Source organism: Microplitis demolitor, chromosome 8, assembly GCF_026212275.2.
Source record: "Microplitis demolitor isolate Queensland-Clemson2020A chromosome 8, iyMicDemo2.1a, whole genome shotgun sequence".
In the NCBI taxonomy this organism is placed as follows: Eukaryota; Metazoa; Arthropoda; class Insecta; order Hymenoptera; family Braconidae; genus Microplitis; species Microplitis demolitor.
This window is the reverse complement of record NC_068552.1, coordinates 16,913,950-16,937,752: the sequence shown is the minus strand read 5'-3', so window position 1 is coordinate 16,937,752 and position 23,803 is coordinate 16,913,950. Positions and strand designations below refer to the sequence as shown.

General features: G+C 33.5%; 4 protein-coding genes across 18 annotated transcripts; 2 read left to right on the top strand and 2 right to left on the bottom strand.

Annotated features, from left to right (window-relative positions):
* Positions 1–52: 52 nt before the first annotated feature.
* LOC103578856 (uncharacterized) lies at positions 53–3,113 on the top strand. Of its 2 annotated transcripts, none has more exons than XM_008560077.3 (4): positions 53–146; positions 590–805; positions 1,053–1,217; positions 1,344–3,113. In XM_008560077.3, exons 3-4 carry the CDS (start codon positions 1,074–1,076, stop codon positions 1,596–1,598), a joined length of 399 nt encoding a protein of 132 aa, XP_008558299.1. In that variant the 5' UTR covers positions 53–146; positions 590–805; positions 1,053–1,073; the 3' UTR covers positions 1,599–3,113. The 2 variants fall into 2 exon arrangements, with proteins under 2 accessions (XP_008558299.1, XP_008558300.1); XM_008560078.3 differs by having other exon boundaries at positions 1,043–1,217.
* A 1,310-nt stretch (positions 3,114–4,423) lies between these two features.
* Positions 4,424–13,963, bottom strand: LOC103578858 (AT-rich interactive domain-containing protein 4B). 2 transcript variants are annotated; one of them, XM_008560079.3, is made up of 5 exons: positions 12,828–13,963; positions 11,896–12,332; positions 6,119–11,814; positions 5,901–6,041; positions 4,424–5,692 (listed from the first exon to the last, which is right to left on the bottom strand). In XM_008560079.3, exons 1-5 carry the CDS (start codon positions 12,831–12,833, stop codon positions 5,649–5,651), a joined length of 6,324 nt encoding a protein of 2,107 aa, XP_008558301.1. In that variant the 5' UTR covers positions 12,834–13,963; the 3' UTR covers positions 4,424–5,648. The 2 variants fall into 2 exon arrangements, with proteins under 2 accessions (XP_008558301.1, XP_008558302.1); XM_008560080.3 differs by having other exon boundaries at positions 11,905–12,332.
* A 95-nt stretch (positions 13,964–14,058) lies between these two features.
* On the top strand, positions 14,059–17,074 carry LOC103578859 (protein arginine N-methyltransferase 1). 13 transcript variants are annotated; one of them, XM_008560083.3, is made up of 3 exons: positions 14,085–14,165; positions 14,788–14,823; positions 15,010–17,074. In XM_008560083.3, exons 1-3 carry the CDS (start codon positions 14,088–14,090, stop codon positions 16,111–16,113), a joined length of 1,218 nt encoding a protein of 405 aa, XP_008558305.2. In that variant the 5' UTR covers positions 14,085–14,087; the 3' UTR covers positions 16,114–17,074. The 13 variants fall into 13 exon arrangements, with proteins under 13 accessions (XP_008558306.1, XP_008558307.1, XP_008558305.2 ...); XM_008560081.3 differs by having other exon boundaries at positions 15,007–17,074; XM_008560090.3 differs by having other exon boundaries at positions 14,117–14,208.
* A 58-nt stretch (positions 17,075–17,132) lies between these two features.
* Positions 17,133–20,318, bottom strand: LOC103578860 (exocyst complex component 5). Its single transcript, XM_008560097.3, has 6 exons — positions 19,754–20,318; positions 19,240–19,680; positions 18,580–19,157; positions 18,011–18,499; positions 17,424–17,934; positions 17,133–17,346 (listed from the first exon to the last, which is right to left on the bottom strand). The coding sequence occupies exons 1-6, from the start codon at positions 19,784–19,786 to the stop codon at positions 17,245–17,247; spliced, it is 2,154 nt and encodes a 717-aa protein (XP_008558319.1). The 5' UTR covers positions 19,787–20,318; the 3' UTR covers positions 17,133–17,244.
* Positions 20,319–23,803: the final 3,485 nt, after the last annotated feature.

Below are 23,803 nucleotides of genomic sequence, written 5' to 3'. Positions count from 1 at the left end.
TGTATACTTCATGTTATCCCAGTTTATAAATTCCTCAGCTTATCTCTCTTTTAACCTATTTCTTTATACATATTTACCACCTACACTTATGGTTTTTAAAAACCCAGCCGACTATTTGAATCCATTTAAAATAATCCTGTAAATATGTACGTAAAAATGACAGTAAAAATAAATGACATTATATTTATTATTATAAATATAATAATTTAAAAAATACCAGTGTCAAATTGACAGTTTTCAGCTGACGGTCAACGCCATTTTTAAATTTTACCCAATTAAAAGTTTTGTATTTTAGGATACGTTGAAATTTTCATTTTAGCTTTAAATATTTACTTTTTTTTAAAATGTATATATAAACAAAAACTACACATATTTTTAGTTAAATTTGTAATATTTTAATTATTTTAGCGGGATTTAAAAAATTCAAAAATTACTGGGACAATTTTTAGAATTATTTTGAGTTTTGACAGACGACAGATGATTCAGGAGCGTACTGCAAATTCCTATTGTGGAAATTTATTTTATAAACTACTCCAATATATTTTATGACAGTAAATTAAATATAAATATCATATAATTTATTTTTTAGAGCTGACAAAGGGTTTTGTTATTTTTTTAAGTACCTGTCAGTGGAGGGATTAGAAAAAAAACGGAATAATTTATTTATCGGAGCGGGTTTATTCGAAATTATTTTCGGCCCTTTGAGTATACATACTCAGCGCCAACCGTATATGCCTTCTAGAATGGTAATAAACAAATCTGTACGTTCTTAGTAGAAGACAATTACTTAGAAATTTTATTACAAGTGAGTCTATTAATTATTGTTTTATTATTCATAAATATTTATTGCAACAATAAACTAAACAGTCACTTAATTTTCTATGAAAATTTATTAGTTCAAGGATAAATTAGCAAAAAAAAAAAATATATAAATATAGATATATATAAATATACATATATATATATATATATATATATATATATATATATATATATATATATATATATTTAATTGTATATATCGTAAGTGAATAATCGTGAGTTCCTGACAGATTTGCGTGGGAGGCCCAAAAATGGGTAGCATGGATAAAGCTGTGATCACTGGGTTCATTTGTAGACTTTGCAGTAAAATGAATCGTTTTGTAATCCATATTTACGGTGAGGAAGGCGAGAGAATGAAATTGGCTGAAAAAATAAATGCTTATCTTCCAATCACTGTAAGTAATAATTGCTAATGCAATTCCAGTTGATTAAATACTTAAAACAAACAGTAAAAGTTTTGATACTTATCATGATAAAAATCACTGGTAATAAATACATAATTTACCAATTATCGTCCCCAGGTTAAAGTCAATGATCCGCTGCCTAAAACAGCTTGTCTTCACTGCATCGAACGGCTGGAAGCTCACCACGAGCTAATGGAAAAAATATTGTTCGCTAGAAAACGACTAGGAATAGAGCCAGACGTTAATCAAGCACCGTCATCCCAATCATCATCTCTGTCATCTCAATCGCTGGCAGTAACGTCAACAGAATCACCGGCAGCACCTCCACCGCCCTCGACACAGCAAGCGCAATTAAATTCACCTCCGTGTTGACGATTGTCGTAATTTAATACTAAAAGTAATCAAATAATCGCTCAATATCACGTCAACAAAACTTAACTCACAAATTTATATTTTATTTTGTTTATTGTTTTATTTTTTATCGTTAACAATCGAATGTCATTTGAACATATAGACACTTACACTTTACTGATTTTTTTTTTTTCTAATCACTGATTTTTTGTTGTACTTTAAAATGTCCGCGAAAGTGCCAAGAAATAGCCAATTTAGATATTATTATTATTATTATTATTATAATTACTATCGATGAGACGTTTATTCCACATCATTATTGACATAATATATTAATTAATTCAAGTCTTTATTTATTATAATATATTTATATATAATTTTTTTTTTGTTAGATTATGAAGGATTTGTGCAACGCATTTTATCTTTCATAAATTAATTTATTTTATTTTTCTTAACGTTGAATAATTAATTATTATTATTTATATTTTTTGAATTATTATTTTTATTTTTGAAATTAATTATTGGCTTATTTATAAAAGGTACTTGGACTTATTTGACAATTCTATGAATGATAACCAATTGAATTAATCACCGATGATAAAATTAATTTAACTCAGTAATGAAAACAAATCTATTCGTAATGAATCATTCTTTTTAGATAAATTATTTAGGAAAATCTTTGGTCCCTGATTGAAAATTCCGATTGAATCTTATTGAGAATAATAGTAGGAAATTTATTATTTCCCGATTGATTGCAGAAGATTTACTTCAATGGAAAATAATCAGGATCTTTTATTTCAAATTGGAGTGTGACCACACAGAAAAAAAGGATTTCTTGGCACAAGGAATATTTTGTAATATGAATTAAAGACGAATTTTCTTAAGACTAGAAAAAAATTTTTGGTGCAAGAAAAAAATAATTTGTGTGTTCAATTTATAGTGTAAAAAAATTCTTGGGGCAAGTAAAAATTTTTGTGATACTGAAGTTAGCCGACCTTTAATAATTGTTTGGATTTTTTTCAAAACGATAAATTATTTTAAAAAATATTTAACAAAATTGCACTTTTAGTTTTTTTAATTTTCTACATGTGCATATTTTTAGTTTTTTTTTCTTTTGTATTTGATTTATTGGAAAAAAAATTCAAAAATTGTTAATTATCTGTTAACTTCAGGATCATAAGTTTCTTATGCCAAGAAATCTTTTTTTCCTGTGCAGGGATAGCTGATAAATTAATGAATTGTCTTTGATATATCTTCCCTATACGATGGGATTTGTATTTTTTCAAACGAGCATACGATATTTTGTTTGTTTGATGTTAGATTATCGTAGTTAGATTAAATTAATAAAATATTTAAATAAAATGATAAAAATAAAAGAAAAAAATGAAATTTTAATCATGTCAATTCATTTTATAAATTTTTTTTTGTTTAGTTTATCGAATATAATTTAGCTGAAATAATTGTATAATTATGGTACTGAATGCTGCAATTTATTTGTTTATAAATTAATTGTGTTCAATAACAGAGTCATCATTTATTTCCACATCTATGATTATTATTATTAATATTAATAACTATACATATTTAATATAAATAAAAGTAAAATATATTCTTCGACATAATGTTATATTGTTTATAAAGTTCATACATTATTATAAAATAAATTATTACTCATGTATTTAATAAGTCTCTTATTGTTATTATTATTATTTTTAAATCCTTTTTGCAAAGAAAGGTGATGAGGAAAAAATTTGCTGAAGCGTTTAGATACGATATGTTTTTTTTGATAAATAAATAAAACCACCTAGTGTTTGATGTCAAAATTAAAATTTGGTGGTAAGCTTTTTTTTAATTTATCACGAGATGTCGCGTAGTGGTAATTTCAGTAGACAGTAAATAAAATTTGTACAAATGTTTCATTTTTTATTTATACAAATATTTTGTTAAATAAGTAGGAAAGTGGGACTTGACCTAGTTTTGGGCCATAGAATTTTTTTTTTGTGGTAGATGTTTAATTTTATGTCCAATAGCTTTAAATAGGAGACCTAGTTATAAATAATTTCTTAACTTTAGAAGTACTAAAATTTACTGAAAAAAGTATGAGTGTGAATGTAGCTGACGATTGTAAATTTTTTTAATTTTAGAATAAATGAATAAAATTTAAGTAGAGTAAAAAATTATAAAATGCATATTTACATAAACGCAAAATCCGTACGTGCATTTAATTCAATTTCGTTATTTTAATTGATTTATTTCAAATTTATAAATTGTCTCATGTCTGCTACATTACACTCACAAAAAAGTACCCAAGTTTTTATGTATTCAAACTTCTTTAGAGCAGGTCAGAGCAGAAAAACAGACTTAAATGGATATACTTCAGCTCAGAACGAGAAACTGAACACGCCATGTCCTATTATTAAATATATATAGTAAAAAGTTGTACAATTTAAATGCATATGTAGAAAATTAAAAAAATTATAGGTGTAATTTTTTGAAATATTCTTTTTCTAATAATTTCTCGTGTCGAAAAAAATTCAAAAATTATTAGACGTCAGTTAACTTGAGTATCATAGAATTGTACCATTTAAAAATTCATATTTAAGTTTATTATATACATGTCACTCGGTTATTTTTCCATGGGTAATTAGTCGCAGTGGAGATTCACGCTGATGGTTATTCAAGTTAATTATATGCACTAGTCACTGCACTTAAATATTTTGAAATATTTAAATTTCAATTGAAAATCATAACTAGCTAGACAAAAAAATGTTTTTTTTTTTTTTTTTTTTTTTTTTTTTTTTTTTTTTTTTTTCCAAATAAACAAATAAAATATAGAAAAAATTGCACATCAAAAATTTAGGAAAATCTTCTTGTCCTCTTCTAAAAATTTTACTTTACTTACAACTAACTTGTTCATTTGAGAAATTTATTTTTTCACGTTTAATTGTAACTACTCTTTACTCATTTCATATCTCAGAATACTACGAAGGTTTAGTTTGACGTTGACAGAATTTGAAAATTTTTCCTCATTGCGCCGGAGTATTAAAACTGTCAACACCCGAGTCGATTTCTATTCACTCTATTTATTTAATCTTCAATAAAAAGACTTCTTCTTCTTCTTCTGTAGGATCTACTACTCGCATATTTTTTATTGATCTATTTGATGTTAGACAAAGTTGTTGAGTACTGAGGAGTAATTATTTTTTCAACACTAGTCATTAATTAAAGTACGTCAGCTAATAGATAAAAAGTAATGACCATTTAATAAAAGCACGAAATAAAACAGTAAACTTAAAAATAAATCAGCTAATGATTATCTTATTCCTGTATTATAACAAATAAATACAATTTCATATAAAAATTTTAATTATTTTTTTTTGTAATGCATATAATTACTTAGTAATTAATAACTAATAATTAATAACTGTTGAGTTGTTCACTGGGTAAATAATTAATCGGCATTAATTTTTTATTATTTTTTACAAAATATATAATATCAAATATTTTAATAAATTGCTGAAGAAAAAATTAAGCCAAAGTTTAAAATTGGTCCACGTTGGACACGAGGAGTAGTCAGGACCTTTGGGTTTGGCTTCTTTTAATCATCAAGACACAAATCCGGCCAATATTTTGTACTTTGTTAAACATTCGCACTTGACACAGACGGAAAAAAAAAAAAAAAAAAATTATATAAACGGTATTGTCAACCAAAATATATATAATATAATATAATATGTATACTTATACAATCTATCAATTTTTTATGTATATATATTTTTTGTTAGTTATCAATTTAATAATAATATCAATATTAATTTATCTTTAAAACGAATTTCTTACATCTATATCTACAATTTACATTGATAAAAGATGTACCAGAAAGTTATGTTCTAAATTTACTCCATTGTAACTGTACTTAATTTAAACAGTGCGTCTAAGGTGGCTGTTATTTTTTACGAGAATAGCCGGTCCTCCTCATCGCCTGTATTTACAATTTATTTATTAAATCCTTTAGCCATTTTAAATAATTTATAACATTTAATGATGCTAATGGTGATTATTGCGGTCTCATCAAGAGCACGCTTGTTGCATTTCTGCTTTCGCGGCTTTCATTGCTGGAACAATTTCATAAATAACTTTAAAATTTCATCGATAATTAAAGCGAATAGATTCAGTACCCGACCACTATCATGTATTTGAATATCTTTACTTAGTAAATATACATGGAATAATCGAGTACTAGTTACCTGAATGGGTACTAGGTCTTTTACTTTATCAATTAATTAAATAGATCTTAAAATGATAAATTATAATACTACTAACCTTCTCTTTCTCTTCTTCGTAATTTTTTTCTTCGCCTTTCAATACCCGCTAATTCCAGTTTCACTGAATTATAAGTATTCTTCAACTCTGTTAATTTTTGTTGAAGTAAAGCTATTCTCTGGCTGCCATCCAACTGAGGATCTATTAAATTAAATAATTAATAAATATTTAAAATAATAATAATAATGAATAATGAATAATAAATAATAAATAATTACCAAGTTCCACATAAAAGTTGTACTTCATTGGCTTTGGAGATCGAGACGAAATACTATTGAGATCTGTTATTCCATTAGTAGTAACTGCTGTCGTTGTAGTGGTCGCAGTAGTTGTATTTTCAATAACATCCGGCGGAGAATTAGTATTATTAGTAGTACTATTACTGTTACTATTATTATTATTACTATTAATATTATTATTATTAACATTATTATTATTAATATTGTGAGAAGCAGAATTAGAGCTTTCACTGGTGTCATCACTGTCACTTCCAGCAGCACCACTTTGTCTCGTCTGTCTGCCTGATTGTCTTCCACTTGATTTTCTACCTGCATTGCTACCACACTCGGAGCTTTTACGACTGCGTTTTTTCTTTTTAGGCGACGAAGGATCCTCAGCAGACCTTTTTATTGCCTTGGAGGAACTTCTTTCGGCTGTATTGCTGTCAGTATTTAAGGTCGCGTCGTCTTCGCTGTAACCTGAGGGACCTTTGCCGGCGCTGTCATCAGCTTCTGATGTATCACGATTTATTTTAACATTTTCATCGGACAAGGGCGAGGATCCACCGGTTCTTTCGTCGCCTCGTGGAGATGTAGATATGTTGGAGATCGTCGAGTCTGGTGTAGTTGGAGGGGTATTGTCCATTACGGGAGCAGCTTCATTGCTTTCACGTCTTGGTGGATGGATGACTTGCGGGACCGGAGGTGGCAAGTGTTGTTCTGGTAGTGGAGGAGGTGGTGGTTGGTGTTGCTGTAGTGGCTGGTGCTGCTGCTGCTGCTGTTGGGGTTGATGCTGATGCTGAATGAGCGGCGGCTGCCGTGAAGTGGAGACGACATTTGGCTGCATTGGAATCAGCACAGGCACAGGAACGTTACATGCCGTGGTGACGGTCATTGACATCGATCCTTGGCTGGTACTACTCTGTGGTCCTAGAGCTGGTGCACTGGCAAATGGCATCTCTAAAAGCACAAGTTTCTTTTCATTCGATTCATTCTTTATTAAAGTATGGTGGTGATGATGATGATGATCACCAGGTCTTTCCTGCTCTGTCGTATCAATGACAGGTGCAGGAGAACCTGGAATCTCTTCTTCACAAAGTAAATTCATATTTTCACCTTCTTCCTCTGTTTTAACACTCATTACAATATTCTTGGGAGAATTAATGAGTTGTTCCTGCTGGGAAAGCTGAACGACATGACTTTGTACTTGTTGATGTTGATCAGAACGCGCCTCTGGATATAAATCCATCTCTGTTTTTATTTTAACATCAAAATCACAGGATTCATGCCGCTCTTCTCTCATCTCAGAATTGTCAATCACAAGTTTTTGCTCCGAATCGCTGCTATCAGTTGAATCGACAAACTCTTGGCTCAAAACTTTCTTACGTTTTTGTTTTTCATTTTCTTTAGGCTCCGGAGTAATTTCTTTCGGAACATCTATATCCATAATTTCAACTTTATCTTTCTTTTTCCACACGTCTTCACGTTTGTCGACTATTTTTCTCTGATCAACTTTAACATCCGTAACTTTCTTCAAATCTTCTTTATGCATCTTCAACTGTTCAAGCTCTTCCTCTTTTTGTTTCAACGCAATTCTTATAACTTCTCTCGACCGTTCCTCTTGGAGTTTCAAAGCTTCTTCTTCTTTTTTCCTCTCCAATTCTTGCTTCAGTTTAACCTGCTCGTCATTTATAATTTTCGATCTCTTTCCATATGTTTCGGTCTTCTTCAAAATATCTTTTGAATTTTTCTTCGACTCATTTGAATCATCATCCCGCTTAGAGTCTCTCGGCTTTGATTGTCTGAAGGCCATCGCCGCGGCTGATAATTTTTCTTCGATCGTTGACGTTGCCGGTAATCTGGCGCTAATGGGAGCAAGAATTATAGGTGTAGTGAGAGTTGTAGTCGCTAGAGAAGCAACAGCTGATGGTTTCATGTCAATAATTTTTCTTTCAATCACCGGCGGCTTTGTATCCATAACTTTTCGTTCGATCGTCGGTGGTTTTGTGTCAATTATTTTTCTTTCAATAGTCGGCGGCTTTGGATCGATTATTTTTCTTTCAATCACCGGTGGCTTTAAGTCGATAATTTTTCGTTCAATGATTGGTGGCTTAATATCAATTATTTTTCTTTCATTAATCAATGGTTTTGGATCAATTATTTTTCTATCGACTATCGGAGCTACCGTTGGAATCACCAGTGGTGCAATTATAGGCATGGCACTAGTGCTAGCGACAGTTGGAGCTGCTTGGATATGTTTCTCTTCTTTGTCTTTGCCACTTTCAGGTTCTTTATTAAATTCAATTTTATTGGCCATTTCATTCTTTGGAAACATGTCTTGTTGATAAGTAAACAGATTGTCGTGTTCAGCCTCGGAAACTTCGGCTTCAGATATTATCAAACGGTCCTCGGGATCATCAGCATCTCCGGCTCCATCGTCGTTGCTCATCGAGTCATTAAAAAGTAAATCGACGTTAGAACTACTCTTGGTTTGTTCTTCGATGACGGCTGAGACTAAAGTCGGCGGTGAAAGAGTAACAGGTGTCGTTTTAGGTGGAATCAATGGTGGAGGATCAACAATCTTTTCAAATTCTTTCGGCGATGAAATAACAGTTGGTTTAGGCGGCGTAATAATTTCAGGAGTTTCTTCAGGACGTTTTACAGGCGTTCTTCTGGCTTTACGTTTAGATTCAGCCTCAACCTCTGGTTTATTTTCTTTAGGACTAGCTGCTGAAGTTTTTTGTTTCTTTTTCGGGCTCTTGGGTTCTTCATCAAAGACCCGCTTTTTCGGTTTATCTTTATCACCAGAAGAATCCCGCTTATTTCTAACTTCAAATTCAAATGGTTCTGGTTCTTTAAATTCATAAACGTCCTCAGTAGGCGAAGGGGATGGATCAGGTTTAACAGCAACAGCTTCAACAACTGGTTTAATGTCAACAGGTTCTTCAACTTTAACATCTTTAACTTCTTTTTTCTCTTCTTTAACATCTTTTTGCAGATCTTCAACACGTGGTTTAGTTTCTTCATCCCCAGAATTTTCTGGCTCCATTCTCAGTACTTCCATTTTCACAGCTTTATCAAATCCTTTGAGTTCTGATCTTATTTGATTAAGATCAAAATCACGTCCTTTCGGTTGTTCATCGTGTCCTTGTGTTCGCTCAAAAGTATCTGGCACTTCATCCTCGTCATCTTCATCTTCATCATTTTCATCATTCTCTTCATCCTCCACATCGTCTTCTTCATCTTCATCAGCACCAGCACCACCACTGTCTACCTCAGATTTAGTACTTTGTATTTTATTCGGAGTCCTTCTTAATCTTCGTGTTCTTCTTGGTTCACTCACAGCATCTTTTTCATCTTCAACTTCACTATTTTCATCTGGTTTTATTCTGTCTTCAACTCTGCGTCTTACTTCTCGTCTTCTACGTTCCTCAGTACCACGTGATCTCGTTCTAGCTCTCTCTGGTTCAGTAGTATCAGTCTCATAAGCATCACTGTCTTCACTTTCAGTGACGACAGACAAATCAGTGTGTCCAGACATTCTTCTGGTACGTCTACGCAATTCAATACCCAGTTGTTCAGCATTTCTAGTATTTCTAGTAGGACGACTACCTGCTGGAGTAGCTGGACTCTTTGTTCGTGAGCTAGAGCTGTTAACTGACAAAGGCGTAGTAGATCTTGCAGGTTGAAACGAATCTTTATCTTTATCTTTATTATTTGCAGATGAAGTTGAACTAGTGCTGGTGGAAGTTGCTGACGAAGTTTTCGAAGTCGTTGGCGCAACACTCTGAGCTCTTCGTCTACCTTGTAAGCCAGTAGTTGGTGTTTTAGCAGATTTACTCGAGTTGGTACTAGGCGTTTGAGGTCTGGGTGTTGCTTTAGTTCTTCTAACTCGCGCCTGAGTTTGTGTAAAATTCTGCGCTATCCTGGTAGCTTTGATCCACTCATCGTATCTTGTATTCCAACCTGTGTAATGCACGAGATAGTTAATCTCATCACAGTCATCGAGTTGCTGGACTCCAATAACTTTTGCCTCGTACGTTACTTTAGACTCGTGTGTCGGTCCGTAGTAAACTTTCAGTCTGTCTCCCAATTGCACTGGACCCTTATAGCAGGGCGCCGATGAGCTTTCAGCTCCACTGCTTTCATCCTTGTCAGTACGAGATTTATCAGTGTCTTCTCGCTTCTTCCGTCCACGCTGTTGCTTTTTAAGTTCGTCGTCTGTCAATCGCCGCGGTTTCAAAGAATTACCACGAGTTTTTTCAGACTCACGAGAAGGTGTACGAGTTTCACGAGAGTCTTTTACTTTAGTATCTTCTTTAGATTTAGAACGTGTCTTTGTAGTTTCCTCGTCTTTTTTATTTAACGTTTCTTTTTTTCCCGTCAAACTTGCACCAGAACTTGACGATGATGAATTTCCCTCTTGTTTTTTCTTTTCATAGGTTTTTTTCTTCGGCTCTTCTTTAATTTTAGTCGCCGGAGTTGTTGCTGCTGTTGTTGTTGCTGTAGCTATTACTGATGCTGTCGCTGTCGTTGCTGATGATGATTTAGCACGACCCAGAGATACTGGAGTGAATCTCGCTGGTGGTTTTTGTGACTTTTCACTACTCGATGATTCAGTACTCTCAGCTTCAACATTTATATCACTCTCTTGTCCACTGACGGACTCTTCGACAACTTCTTTCTTCTTAACCGGCTTCGGTTCTTCCTCTTTGACAATCTCTCGAGGTACACACGGCTCGCTACTGACAGGTTTTTCATCTTCAACGGGAACTTTCTTTTCTTTTGGTTCCTCATCACCTTCAGTTTTTTCTTTCTCCGTCTTGGGAATGTTCTGATGAGCCGTTGGAACCGGAGTGTTACGATCTTTGTCTCGGATAAGACTTCTCCCAGGTCGTTGTTTACGTGTACTGCCTCTCGGATGATTCACCATCGTGCATCCAAGCTTTCTGTAAAAATCTTCAAAAGAGTGTAAAAATTTTTTGTATGCCTGCTTCACGAGGTTGTGCGTAGCATGTGTCAATTGCATTGAAATACCAAGTCGTCTTGTTATTGACTTCCACTGATTTTGATTCGTCACGCGATTATAGCCACCTAGCTTTTCAACAGCCCGGAATAAACGATACAAATCAATGTCTTCATTGCCAATCATCGGGCAATTATTTATCGGAGTACCTCGATCGTCCATAAATTTATATAATTGTGCTACAAAATGATCTTTTTCCTCGCGTGGTTCGTCATCCGAGCTGTCGGAATCTAAATCTCCATCTGTATCACTGTTACCACTGGACATACTGTTACCAAACAATGAATCGCGATCCCAGTGAGGAGGCAATTCATTTTTCTCTAAAAACAATAGAGCTTTCTCAACAGCAATTTTCAAAGCACTGTTTTCAACTTTCGTTCCCATTTCCTTGGTAAATTCAGTCGCTTCCTTCTTGGGAACTGTGTAGTATCGAGCATCCTTGAAGGATCTAACCAAATAATCATCACGGACCCGTATTCTGACAGTATCCTGAGCAGTCGGAGCAACAACTAACCCGGGAAACCAATTGTCTTTCTTTTTCTTATCGCCCAGCTCGACACAAACGACTCGTCCGATCTCAGGCTCAGTTTCCACACCTTCTTTTCCACCAACACCCGAACCAGACGGACTCCCTCGCGGTGGACTTCCTTCATCTTCGCTGCTGTCATCCCTGCAACACAAGAACAAAAAAAAATATTTAATTTAAAAAGTTGTCGGGTCAAAACGTAACATGCAAAAATAAAAAACTCACTGTGCTTGCCTCGAACGTCTGCCACGTCTACCACCAATCACCGGGTTACCAAAGTGTTCAGGATGCGTCAACGGCAGCTGATCCAACGTCTCACTTTCGGCAAAGTGTCTTCCACTCTTCAAGCACAAAGCAGTTCGTCTCAACGTCGTTATGTCTCCGTCATCAAAGACTACCGTGTACTGACTGCAATCCTGTATCTTGGTGATGGTCGCCTCAACGAATTCTTTCTTGTCCACATGACGAGCCTCCACAGATGCTCCGACTCTCAGTGTACCTTTTATTTGGTCATCGGTAACAGTTGCAGTTCCCAGACCTTGCTTGTACGTAACTCGACATTTTACTGAACGTACAACTTTACGAATCTTAGCCTCGCAAAAGGCGCCTTTGTACTTGGCGCTCACTTCCGTTCCCACCGACAGGTATGGCGGATCGTCTCCCTAAAAAATAAACAATTATATTTTTTATGTCACAAATAAATTAAAAAAAAAAATTACACGTAATATTTTTTAAGTTGTATGAATTACGTCACCAGCACAGAGTTACTTGCGATAGTGCGCATTTATAATCTACATTGATAATAAAGTAATTACAGTAAAAATAATTAACAGCAAAGTAGTTTTAAAAAAAACCTCTTCTATTTGTTATAAACAGCAACGACGTATTTACGTATAGTATTTAACGTTTATTTCGTAACCTCGAAAAATATTATTTATACTAAAATAACTTCTGAATTTTTTAAATAAATAAATAAAATAACTCGTTGATAAATAAATGAATAAAATAAAATAAAAGGGTATAAATAATAAATAAAAAATATAAATCACTCAAATAATTAAGTATGGTAGATAAAAATGAGCCACGAATATTTAAATGATTAAAAATAGGTAGACAGAGTTTAAGAATTAGTAACTCTCTCCCGCCCGTTTACTTACCAGCATTTTCTATCGTTCCACAGGCTCCATGTACACAAATTTACGACAATTTATAAAACACGGCATGAAAAATAATAATAGTTTGTACTGAGCACACACAATTATTAATATCTCAGTTATTAGCAGCACAAATAATACGTCTGAGCACAAGTAATCCCCGCAGTATTAATTTATGGTATAAATAAAATAATAATAATAATTTATGTGCAGAATAAAATGATGACCCGTTTAAAAATTCAGCTTAAGAGTTTGGGTTGGAGTAATACCCACACTGATCAGTGATCACACAACTACCAGGCTTTACCTCAAACCTTCCCCGCCTATTTTACTTCTCCAGCAATCTCGTAAGTTTATTCTGTCTCACTTCTGTTGACAACACGGTGTAACAGCGACCTGGACAGACGGCACCAACACATATCACCGTACATATAAATTCACTGTTCACCAACAGACTTCTGTCTCTTGCTCTCCTTCAGCAGCTGTATCTTCCTCTGCTACTTTTATTCCTTTTCGTACATATTAGAGCAAGTTGGTTTGGTTGCTGCCGCGCATTCTCACCAGAGTTTCATGCACAATCGAATTTATCCTCTACACTCTTTTACTTTTATTACTTCTCTTTTTAGCTGCTAACTATTGCTGCTACACCAATACTTACAACAACATAGAGATACGAAGAATGACATGGTGATGAGGGACGAAGTGACGGAGGTGGTGCTGGCGGTGCTGGGAGTATGCGTACGTCATGGACATAAACTATGGACTGATGTGCACTCATGCAAATAAATATATTTTTAAAACAAACTAAAATCATTATCACTATTTAAATTTATTTTTTTTTTACCGATTAATTTTTTAAAATTATTGTTTACTTTAAAATTGATGATAATGAATTTCAAAAAGTATATGAATTTTTTTTTTTAAAAATAAAAATGAAGACCGATGTCTTTATGCTGGCTAATAGCAATACTGTACCGGAAGTGCGTTCAAAAATGTAAACTGATTTGAATTGGCCGAAAAATTAAATATGGCGGCGGGCGCACTTAGCGCGGGAGATTTGAATTCGGTTAAATGAAGTCGCGTTTTGGAGAGAGATTGGGAGATGAATAAATTTTAAACTGATGTATAAAAATAGTTCGTCGACTGTTTTGAGTAATTGAGTGATTTTTATTGGAGATCGCTGATAAATTGAGGAATTATAAAATATATAAAAAAGTTTTATTTTAGTTGAGAAAATGAGCGCAAAAGATGCGGCAGAGCTCGATGCGAAACAAAATGGCGACGAGTAATGAAGTGCCGGGAGGCATCACCGAGAACAATTCATTATCCGCCGAAAAATCCGTGAGTAACACACGTCAACGGCATCCGAGTGACTAAATAATTCGTAAATAAACGTTATTTATTTTATTTAATGTTAATTCGGTGGTGTCTACTTGCATTTTTATTATTCTACCATTAAAAAGTACCGTCGTTTTTTTTGTTGGGTGAATTTTTGTCATAGAAAGCATGTTTTGTTAAACCTTGGCATTCCTCCGGTTTTATATATATTATATATATACATACATATTCTCTGCACTCTTTATTAGTTCGTTTCACTAAAAAAAAAATTGAGTTACATTTGAATAATAAATTATTTTTAAAATTTATAATTATTGAGTACTTATTTGTGCATAATTAATTAAATCATTTATATATATATATAATAATAATTGACACGTGAAAATATATAACCGAGTGAGTGATATTCATAAAGCTCGATTACAATAGAATAGACGCCATTCATTTTGGCGGGCACGTGGACGACGTTTTTGTTCATAATTTTAATAATTACAAACTGCTTTTAGTTAATAAATTTATAGCTACATAAAGTTTAATTATTATTTTATTATTTAAAAAAAAATTTTTTTTTCTTAGTGCATATTATTTAAACGTGATTTTTTATTTTGTATAATTTAATTTGCAGCCATTCACAAATACCCGGTCACTTATGAAGGACATTGTAATTAAAATTCAATAATTCCTTTAATAGAATAATCGAATTTTTTTAATTTTCATGCTAAAATTTAATTTTTTCGAAGCTACGGCTTCTTTATTCAAATTTCCTGCATGTTTATTTTAAATAATTATTTATTATTTTATTTTATTAATTAATTATTTAAACAGTCATTTTGTATAATTTCAGCAGTCAAAAATGGAGACAATGGAAGTTGCTGAGCCTATAACGGCAATAAAAGTAGAGGAGAACAACACGGAGAACAACGACAAAGAATCAGCGGCAACGAACAAGAAGGTGCCAGTGGACGAGATGACTTCACGTGACTACTACTTCGACTCGTACGCTCACTATGGCATCCATGAGGAGATGCTGAAGGACGAAGTGCGAACGATAACCTATCGTAACTCAATGTATCATAATAAGCATTTATTTAAAGATAAAATCGTGTTGGACATTGGCTGCGGCACGGGAATTTTGTCAATGTTTGCAGCAAAAGCCGGCGCAGCTCGAGTAATTGGTATTGAGTGCTCCAATATCGTCGAGTACGCGGAAAAAATAGTTGAAGCCAATCAACTGTCTCACATAATCACTATTGTTAAGGGAAAAGTCGAAGAAGTCGTATTGCCAGACGGTATTGAAAAAGTCGACATTATTATTTCCGAATGGATGGGCTATTGTCTTTTCTACGAGTCGATGTTGGACACGGTGCTCCATGCGCGTGACAAATGGCTCAAACCCGACGGTATGCTTTTCCCCGATAAAGCAACTCTATTTATTTGCGGTATCGAGGATCGTCAATACAAAGACGAGAAAATAAACTGGTGGGACGACGTCTACGGCTTTGACATGAGCAGTATTCGTAAGGTCGCAATAAGTGAACCCCTCGTTGATGTCGTGGACCCTAAGCAAGTTGTCACGAACGCATGTCTCATCAAGGAGGTTGATCTCTACACGGTAACAAAAGCGGATCTTGATTTCTCATCTCCGTTTACTCTTCAAGTACGACGCAACGACTACGTTCAAGCTCTAGTCACATTCTTCAACATTGAATTCACCAAGTGCCACAAACGTGTTGGGTTCAGCACAGCGCCGGAAGTTCAGTACACCCATTGGAAGCAGACGGTATTCTACTTTGACTCCTACATGACGGTAAAACGCGGTGAGGAAATTTACGGTGTATTCTCGATGAAACCAAACGCTAGGAATTATCGTGATCTAGATTTTAGTATTGAGTTAGATTTCAAAGGAGAGTTGTGCCAAATTAACGAAACGAATCATTATCGTATGCGTTGATTTAACAATTACTCTTCTTACGTGTCCTTATTCGCTCTGTAATCTTGCCGATGAGTCATAACACCTTTGCTTGGAATTGATAGTGAGGAAGAGTAAAATAAAATAAAAACAACAACAACAACAACAAATAAGTAATAAATTGTAACGGAACGAAGGCAAGCGAAAGTGATACACAATAAATGTATTCTGTTTATAATCACTTGATAACTTTAAATATTTCTTCCTCTATAGTTGTATATGCAATAACTTAATTATTTTTTTTTATTCCCTGAATAACGATTATCATCTTTTGTTTTGAGTTTTTTTTTATATCAATGTCAATTCATCTAAGTAAATATTTTATATCACAAAATTGTATGAGTAGATATTAATTAATATGTAACAAAAAAAAAAGAAAAATCAATTGTGTTTGAGGGCCAGTTTTTCAAACCGGGTGATTTTTAATCCGGATTTAAATTATCATTGCTGGTAAATCTATATATTGCTAATGTATAGATTTACTAGCAATATTAATTTAAGCCCGGATAAAAATAAACCCGATTTGAAAAACTGGCCCTAAGATTATCAGTCTAGTAAGCGAGTTAGATTAAGAAGCAAAAAAAACAAATAATAATTAAATGGTACTTGTACTTTCTTTTGCCGTCACTCAGATTATTTTTTTCATCACGGCACGAAATATCAAAAAGATTCCACTCACTAGAGAATAATAAAATAATTATTTCTTTTTTTTCTCCGACTTATCATCGACGAAAATAAAAAAAACTCAATAAGTCTGAAGTATGAACGTCAAATTAAAAAAAAAAAAATAAACAAATAAATAAAAGTAATTAGATTCTGTCTGTGTAATGATGATGACGCGATTATTAACTAAAATTGTATGTTATAAAATTATTGCTTTTATACCAGTAATTGTGAATTATAAATTGTAAGAATTATAAAAGTCAATAAGTTTGCTACGACATTTGTGTATCGTTATTTTCTTTTATTATTACAGACATGATTATTCTCCTTATAAAAGGCATTTTGGTTTATTATATAAACAATTTTAATTTGTCAACTTCCCACATATATATATATATTTATAATTTTCCTTTCCAATAATTTTAATTTATAATTTAGTTTTTAAAAGTGTTATGTCGTCGCAAGACCTTTTAGTAAGTTCGCTAATTTTTGAGTTTTGTAGTCCGATCTCAGCTGAATGAAGCTCATGAGGGTTGAACGGTCCAGCATGGCCTATATTACGAGTTTAAGTTATTAATTAATTTATTTTTTAACAAAAATTACTGAGGAAATAACTTTTCAATAATTACCAATTGGTCATCGGTGCAGACTTGCTTCAAGTTCGCAGGTTTGACAAGCAGGAGATTACACAAGGCGTGCAGAGTATCGAACAATGAGATAACAATACCAACTCCTAGTTCCTTAACACACTTTCTGTACTCATTCATGTCGCAAATCGCGCACATGGCGCCGGCAGAGTTGAACTGAAACTGTTGGAGATGCTCGTAAATCACCCGGTGGAAACGTATTCCGAGTTCAGTCAGTACATTTTCTGCATTCTTTCCGTCGAGAGTGTCCCTGATGTGGCGAATCATTCCTGTGACATACTGACACACTGCTAAGCATGCTGATGTATTGATTGTGTCAACGTCATCAGTCTCAGGCTTGAAGTCTGTTTTCCGTTGCTCACTTTGCAGGTATAATCTAACCCAGCCCACGATCGCGTTGATGCTGCGGTCCAATCCTGTGTCCAACTTCAATTCTATTTGTACTAGTACTGATTTTTGTCGAGCTAAACAATCTCCGTGTTTTGGAGTTGATCTAAAATAATTCAAATAAAATATTGTTAATCTTGCAGTATTATTATTGAAGGTTTGATAGTTAGAATAATAATTACATGACAAGAGGCACGAGACTGTCGTTGAATTGTTCTTCAAGCAACCGCACGATAACATTGCACTGTCGTGCGATATTGAAGAAATGTATGTCTGGAGGAGTCCTGCTTTCGGGGATTGGTACACTTTGTAGTCCCAGTTCCAACGCGTAGTCTACGTGCTCATTCATCAAGTGCTGCAGGAGAATCTCCAGAATTTGAAGTGCGTTTGAAGGCAAGTCTGCTGGTTGGGATAACGCCTGACATCGTTGAAACGCTAATTTACTCCGTTGAAGTAGAGCTATCGCCAGCTCCTCTGACAGAAAAGTTTCTCCGCCGTAATCTTCTATCTGAGCGATATTTATATTTGTCCTTGTCCTGATTACTGCCTGGAGATCACGTCTGAGCTCTTGAAAGCCTCCTGTCTGTATTTGTTTCTTCTGATGATTCTTAGAGTCGTAGTATTCGACCAAGAAGCTCGTGGATTTTTCTCTCAGGGCCTTCAACTCAAGGCTGTAAATTAAAATTTTTTATTTATTTACTGTCGCGTCAAATAAATTATTACAAATAAAAATAAATTGATTTCAAAGTACCTGATATAAGTATCGAGGTGTTTTTGAAAAATATTACGGGTAAGTTTAGTCAAGTAGGCCTCGTCAGTACCCATGTCAAATTGCTTCAAGTCAGTTGACAGTTTAATAGTCTTGCAATACAAATCATACAAGTTACTTAAATACTTGTCATTGTCAGATCTATCAGCTAGTTTAGCTACCGTATATTTTTGTAATCTCAAATGATAGATATTAAGAACGAACTTGGCCATAACTTGCTGGGGATTTGTAAATACTTGCTGCATAAGTTTGTAATTTTTTGTACACATTGGTATGACATCCTGGAATACATCTTTCCCGCCAAACGAACCCATTTGACTTTGCTCAATAAATGCATCAACACACTGTGAGTAACCTTTAAAGTGCTCCAATACAGATGCAAGTTCTTTCATCCTCTCAGCATCGTCGCTGTTGTGAGCACGAACGAATTCTTCGATCAAACTTCGCTCTATCTCGTCATACTTGGCTGCTATTTTAGCTTTCGCTTGATCGAACTTGTCTGATGGCAGTTCTTGTGATATCAGATGCAGTTTTTGTATCACGTCTGCAGCGACGTCTAACTGATGATAATAATGATAATAATTAATACACTTAAAGCAATTTGTTTTTTTGTAATTTAAAAAACATTGCTGATGAACTTACTGTAGATTTATCAGTAAAAATAGGATCAGTGAGAGGACCAGGACTTAAAAATTCGCTAAAATGTTTCATTAATTTTTGTGCTTCAACTGCACGTGCTCTTGGAGTGTTGACGTTCTCAAGTTGATCGCCAAGATGAATAACTTTGGTAGCAACAAAATTTATCCGCTCGTCGAGCTGATGAAATAAATCAATGGCTTTTTTATTCTTTCCTTGCATCTCGATAATTTCATAGGCATGCCGCGTCTCCTCATCTTTTAGCGCCAGCTCCAGCTTCTCGCACTTTTTCTGCTGACGTTCCTCTAGGATCTGGAGGTCTTTGATGGCATGGAGAAAGGTCTCGTGGACTGAAACTGGGTCAAAAACACCTGGTCCGTCTACCATAGAGTCGTTAACTGTTCTCCAAGCCAAGCGTTCAACAAATTCCTCGGAATCGAACGGCTCCTATGTGACAATTAATTTAAATATTTAAATTGTTAAAAATAAGTAATTTGTAATTTTAAATAGGACAGAATACCTGCTCAAGCTCTTTCATATATTGTTGCATCATCTTGAAGAGTTATTTAGTTTACTAGTAATTATTAAAGCCAATGGTATTGTTGTAAACACAAAAATAAATATTTATAAATAGATTTGTTTATTATTAAGGCAACATTATTAAATTATTTTTATAATATTTCATTATATTAATATATTTATCTAATATTATTATTACTCATATTGACCAGTTCAGACTTTAATTGTCTGTAATTATTATCTATTGTTTTATGTGATAAATTCCATCTACACTTATTTGGATAACGTCATATGAGCCATATGATAAATTGACAAGTGGATTTGGATTTGGAACATAAATTTCGTCTGATATATTGTTGTGAGGTTACGTTATTTTTATAGTAAATTTCCAAGTCAATAGAAGTCTCTGCTGCTTAATTACTTTAAAAACAAACGTTAATTGCCATCTGATCTTTTTTATTAGAAGTTTTTGATTAATCTATAAGTTTATGAAGTTTGAAGTGTGAAGTGAGTTTTGCGTTGTCGATATTTTTGAATTACGCGCTGACGGTAATGGAACGATTTGAAAGTGGCGTCATTCGAATCTTGTTCTCCGCGCGCTCGAGAGTTTCAAGATGGCGGCCGCTGAGCGTCATGTTTCGTGATGACCGGGTAGATCGCGATATTATATTCGGATTTAGTGATAAATTGTCGTGATATTAATTGCTTTAATTACTTAAATAATTAAATAAAACTTATGACATTAATAATAGATAATAATTATCGTGTTTGTGCGAAGTAGTATCAGTAAAAAATGTCGTTTAAAAATCGTGTGTGAAGTGGCCGTGAAACCTGTGAGTAAAATTTGATAAACTATGATTAAACAGTTCTAAATTATATTGAATTTATTGAAATAAATATAATTATAAATAATATGCCGGATAAAACATTAAAAATTTAAAATGATTAATTTTGTCGCGAAATTCTAATCAATTATGTGACAATAGAAGTCTCTGGTACGATCCTGAAGTTAGCAGACAATTTAAAATTTTTGTAATTTTTTTTTAACAATTGAATTTGGAAAAAAAAATGCACATTTAGAAAATTTAAAAAAGTACAAGTGCAATTTTCTGAAACTTTTTTTTTTTTATAAATTTATTGTTTATTAAAAAATCAAAAAATTATTAGCCATCGGCTGATTTCAGTATCATATCTCTGCTGCTTAATTACTTCTGAAAATTAATGTTAGTTGCTATCTGATATTTTTTTTAAAAGTTTTTGATTAATCTATAAATTTATAAAGTCAAGTGTGAAGTGAGTTCTGCGTTATCGATATTTTTAAATTACGCCCTGTCGATAATTCAACGCTTTGAAGGTGGCGTCATGTGAATCTTATTCTCCGCGCGCTCGAGAGTTTCAAGATGGCGGCCGCTGAGCGTCATGTTTCGTGTTGCCTGGGTAGATCGCGATATTATATTCGGATTTAGTGATAAATTGTCGTGATATTAACTGTTTTAAGTATTTAAATAATTTAATTAAACTAATAACAGTAATAATACATAATAATTATCGCGTTTGTGCGGAGTGATATTAGTGAAAAATGTCGTTTAAAAATCGTGAGTGAAGTAGCCGTGAAACCTGTGAGTAAAATTTAAACTAGTGATAAAATGTCGGATAAAACATTGAACATTTAAAATGAATAATTTTGTCGCAAAATACAAGTGGTTAATTATGTGTCTTAAAATTATTTGATTAATTAAATATACAAAGCTAAATATTGGTATGATACTGAATGTAGCAGCCATCAGAAAATTTTTAAATTTTTATGAATTAGTTAAAGTAAAATGAAATTTTTAGAACATACATTAAAAAAATTTGTTAAATTTTTGATGCACAATTTCCTTAAGTTTTTCCTATAAGGAGAAGTATTTTACTGGTTTATTTAAAATAAATAAATTTTGTTAATGTCTGCTACTCTCAGTATCATACACTGTGGGGAGGGGGGAGAAGGGAGTACTTGGGTACTTTACCCAGAGTTCATTGTGATATTAACTTTGAAAGTAAAAAAAAAAAAAAAAAAAAAAAAAGTGAAGTGAAAAAATTGTGTTCGTAAACTGGGTTAGTGTTGGTGAAAAAAAAGTGATGATGTAGTGTTTAAATAGTGCAGTTATCATGTTTGTGGTGTTGATTCATTTATTACAGTACTATGATCCTGAAGTTAATCGACAATTAAAAATTTTCGGCTTTTTATTTTTTTTCAACTAATCAATTATTTGAATATTTTTTTTTTTTTATAATTTATCGTTTTTAAATAAACCCAAAAATGATTAGACGTCGGCTAACTTCAGTATCACGCAGTACTGGGTCATCAAGAGTAATGTTCTGGAGTTCAAATGCACGCTGAGAGCTGAAAATCGCCGAGTGAAGGAGAATAAGGTAAGTGATGCATGCATTGCATTATATAATAATTTTTTTATTCATATTTATACTATTCCGCTTGTAAATTCAATTAAATTTTATTTCGAATATCATTGACTATTGAGTACACGCGGGTCTTTAAGGCGCCAAATATCTTTTGAAAATTTTTCGAATCGAATGTACAGTCCTGTGAGATTGTTTCAGAACAAAATTTGTTACCATCGAGCTGACAACAAAGTTTTCTTTTATACAGAGTTCCTTCCATTGGTAATTCGGTTCGCTAGTTTGATCTTTCATTTGCTAGGTGGCGTTACTGATATTGCACAGCAAGTGCTGCCCTCGCGCGCGTTAGTTTGAGACAGTTTGAATTCTACTGATTTTCAAAAATTTAAATTCAATTTACGATTCTCTTTTTTCGCATTGAATACTTTGATTTCAAAAGTTGAATTATCAAAGTTTATCGTTTTATTTTTATAATTGAAATTTTAAAAAATTATCTGGGTATTAATTTATTTTATGCTCTATTTAAAATTGAAAAAAGTAATAAGCTAAATAGTCTTCCATAGTTTGCAATTATCAGGCTATTTTTCAATATCCCTAAACGAAACTTATACTCAAACCAATGGCAGTTTAAAAAAAAAAATAAATGGGACTACAGTCGGTCGCAAATCACCCGGATCTCCCACACATTGTCTTTGTTTCCTGTATACTCTTTCTCGAAGAGCATCACATGTAGTAAATAATAGTTTCTCGGGTGTATGTACTGTATGTAGCTTAGCTGAGTAGTATAGGGCGGCGGTGGGCATCGCTAGACGTCCATTAGATGCAGAAACGAGGCTTCCAGGCGAGGCGTCCTGGAACAAGTTCAACCAGATTCAACTGCTGGGAGACTGTCGGCTCGACGAGTAGACTCGCTGCCGAGGGCGAGGCATCTCGCAACAGAATGATAGAATGAGAATACGATAAAGAGAGACACGGGATGATGTGAACGAGCTGAGAGAAAGAGAGAAAATGGAATAGCAGCCGGGTCAGAACAGGCCGCGCGTTTAGCCGAGGTCGCCCCCGGGCTCCAGACCATTAACAAGGAGCGCAGCAATTTATGGACGGGCTCTCCTCATTTCCACTTTATTATTATTTTCTCATCTCATAGATGGTCTTTCGAGTTGTTGTTTTGGTCCCGTCTCATCTTCAAATTAATACCCCAAGCTCAAGCACTAAACAAAGACAGACATTTAAATAACCGAGATACATGTACTCTCTTTTACTGCAATACTAATTTTACATCAATTATTAATATTTTTATGAATTTTCATTATTATTATAAATCTCATATTTTTTTTTCTTTTTAATTACAAACATACAAATTTAATGAACATATAAATATTAAAATTATTGGGGATTTAAAGAATATTCTTATTGCCATTTTACGCCAATCCGCGTTTTTACGATCTACCTATTCATTTTCAGAACTCTTTCTTTTCATTGGCCCTTAGCTCCGGCGGTTGTAGTTGTTACTTTTTTTTTTTTCTTTTTCTTTATTTTATTTCCTTTTTCGTTCATTTTAAACTCGATCCTTCCCTCACAAACACCGGGTATCGTGCACGAAACGAGGAAGCCCATTGGTGCAAGGGCTGTTGTTACGAAAATTAGCATG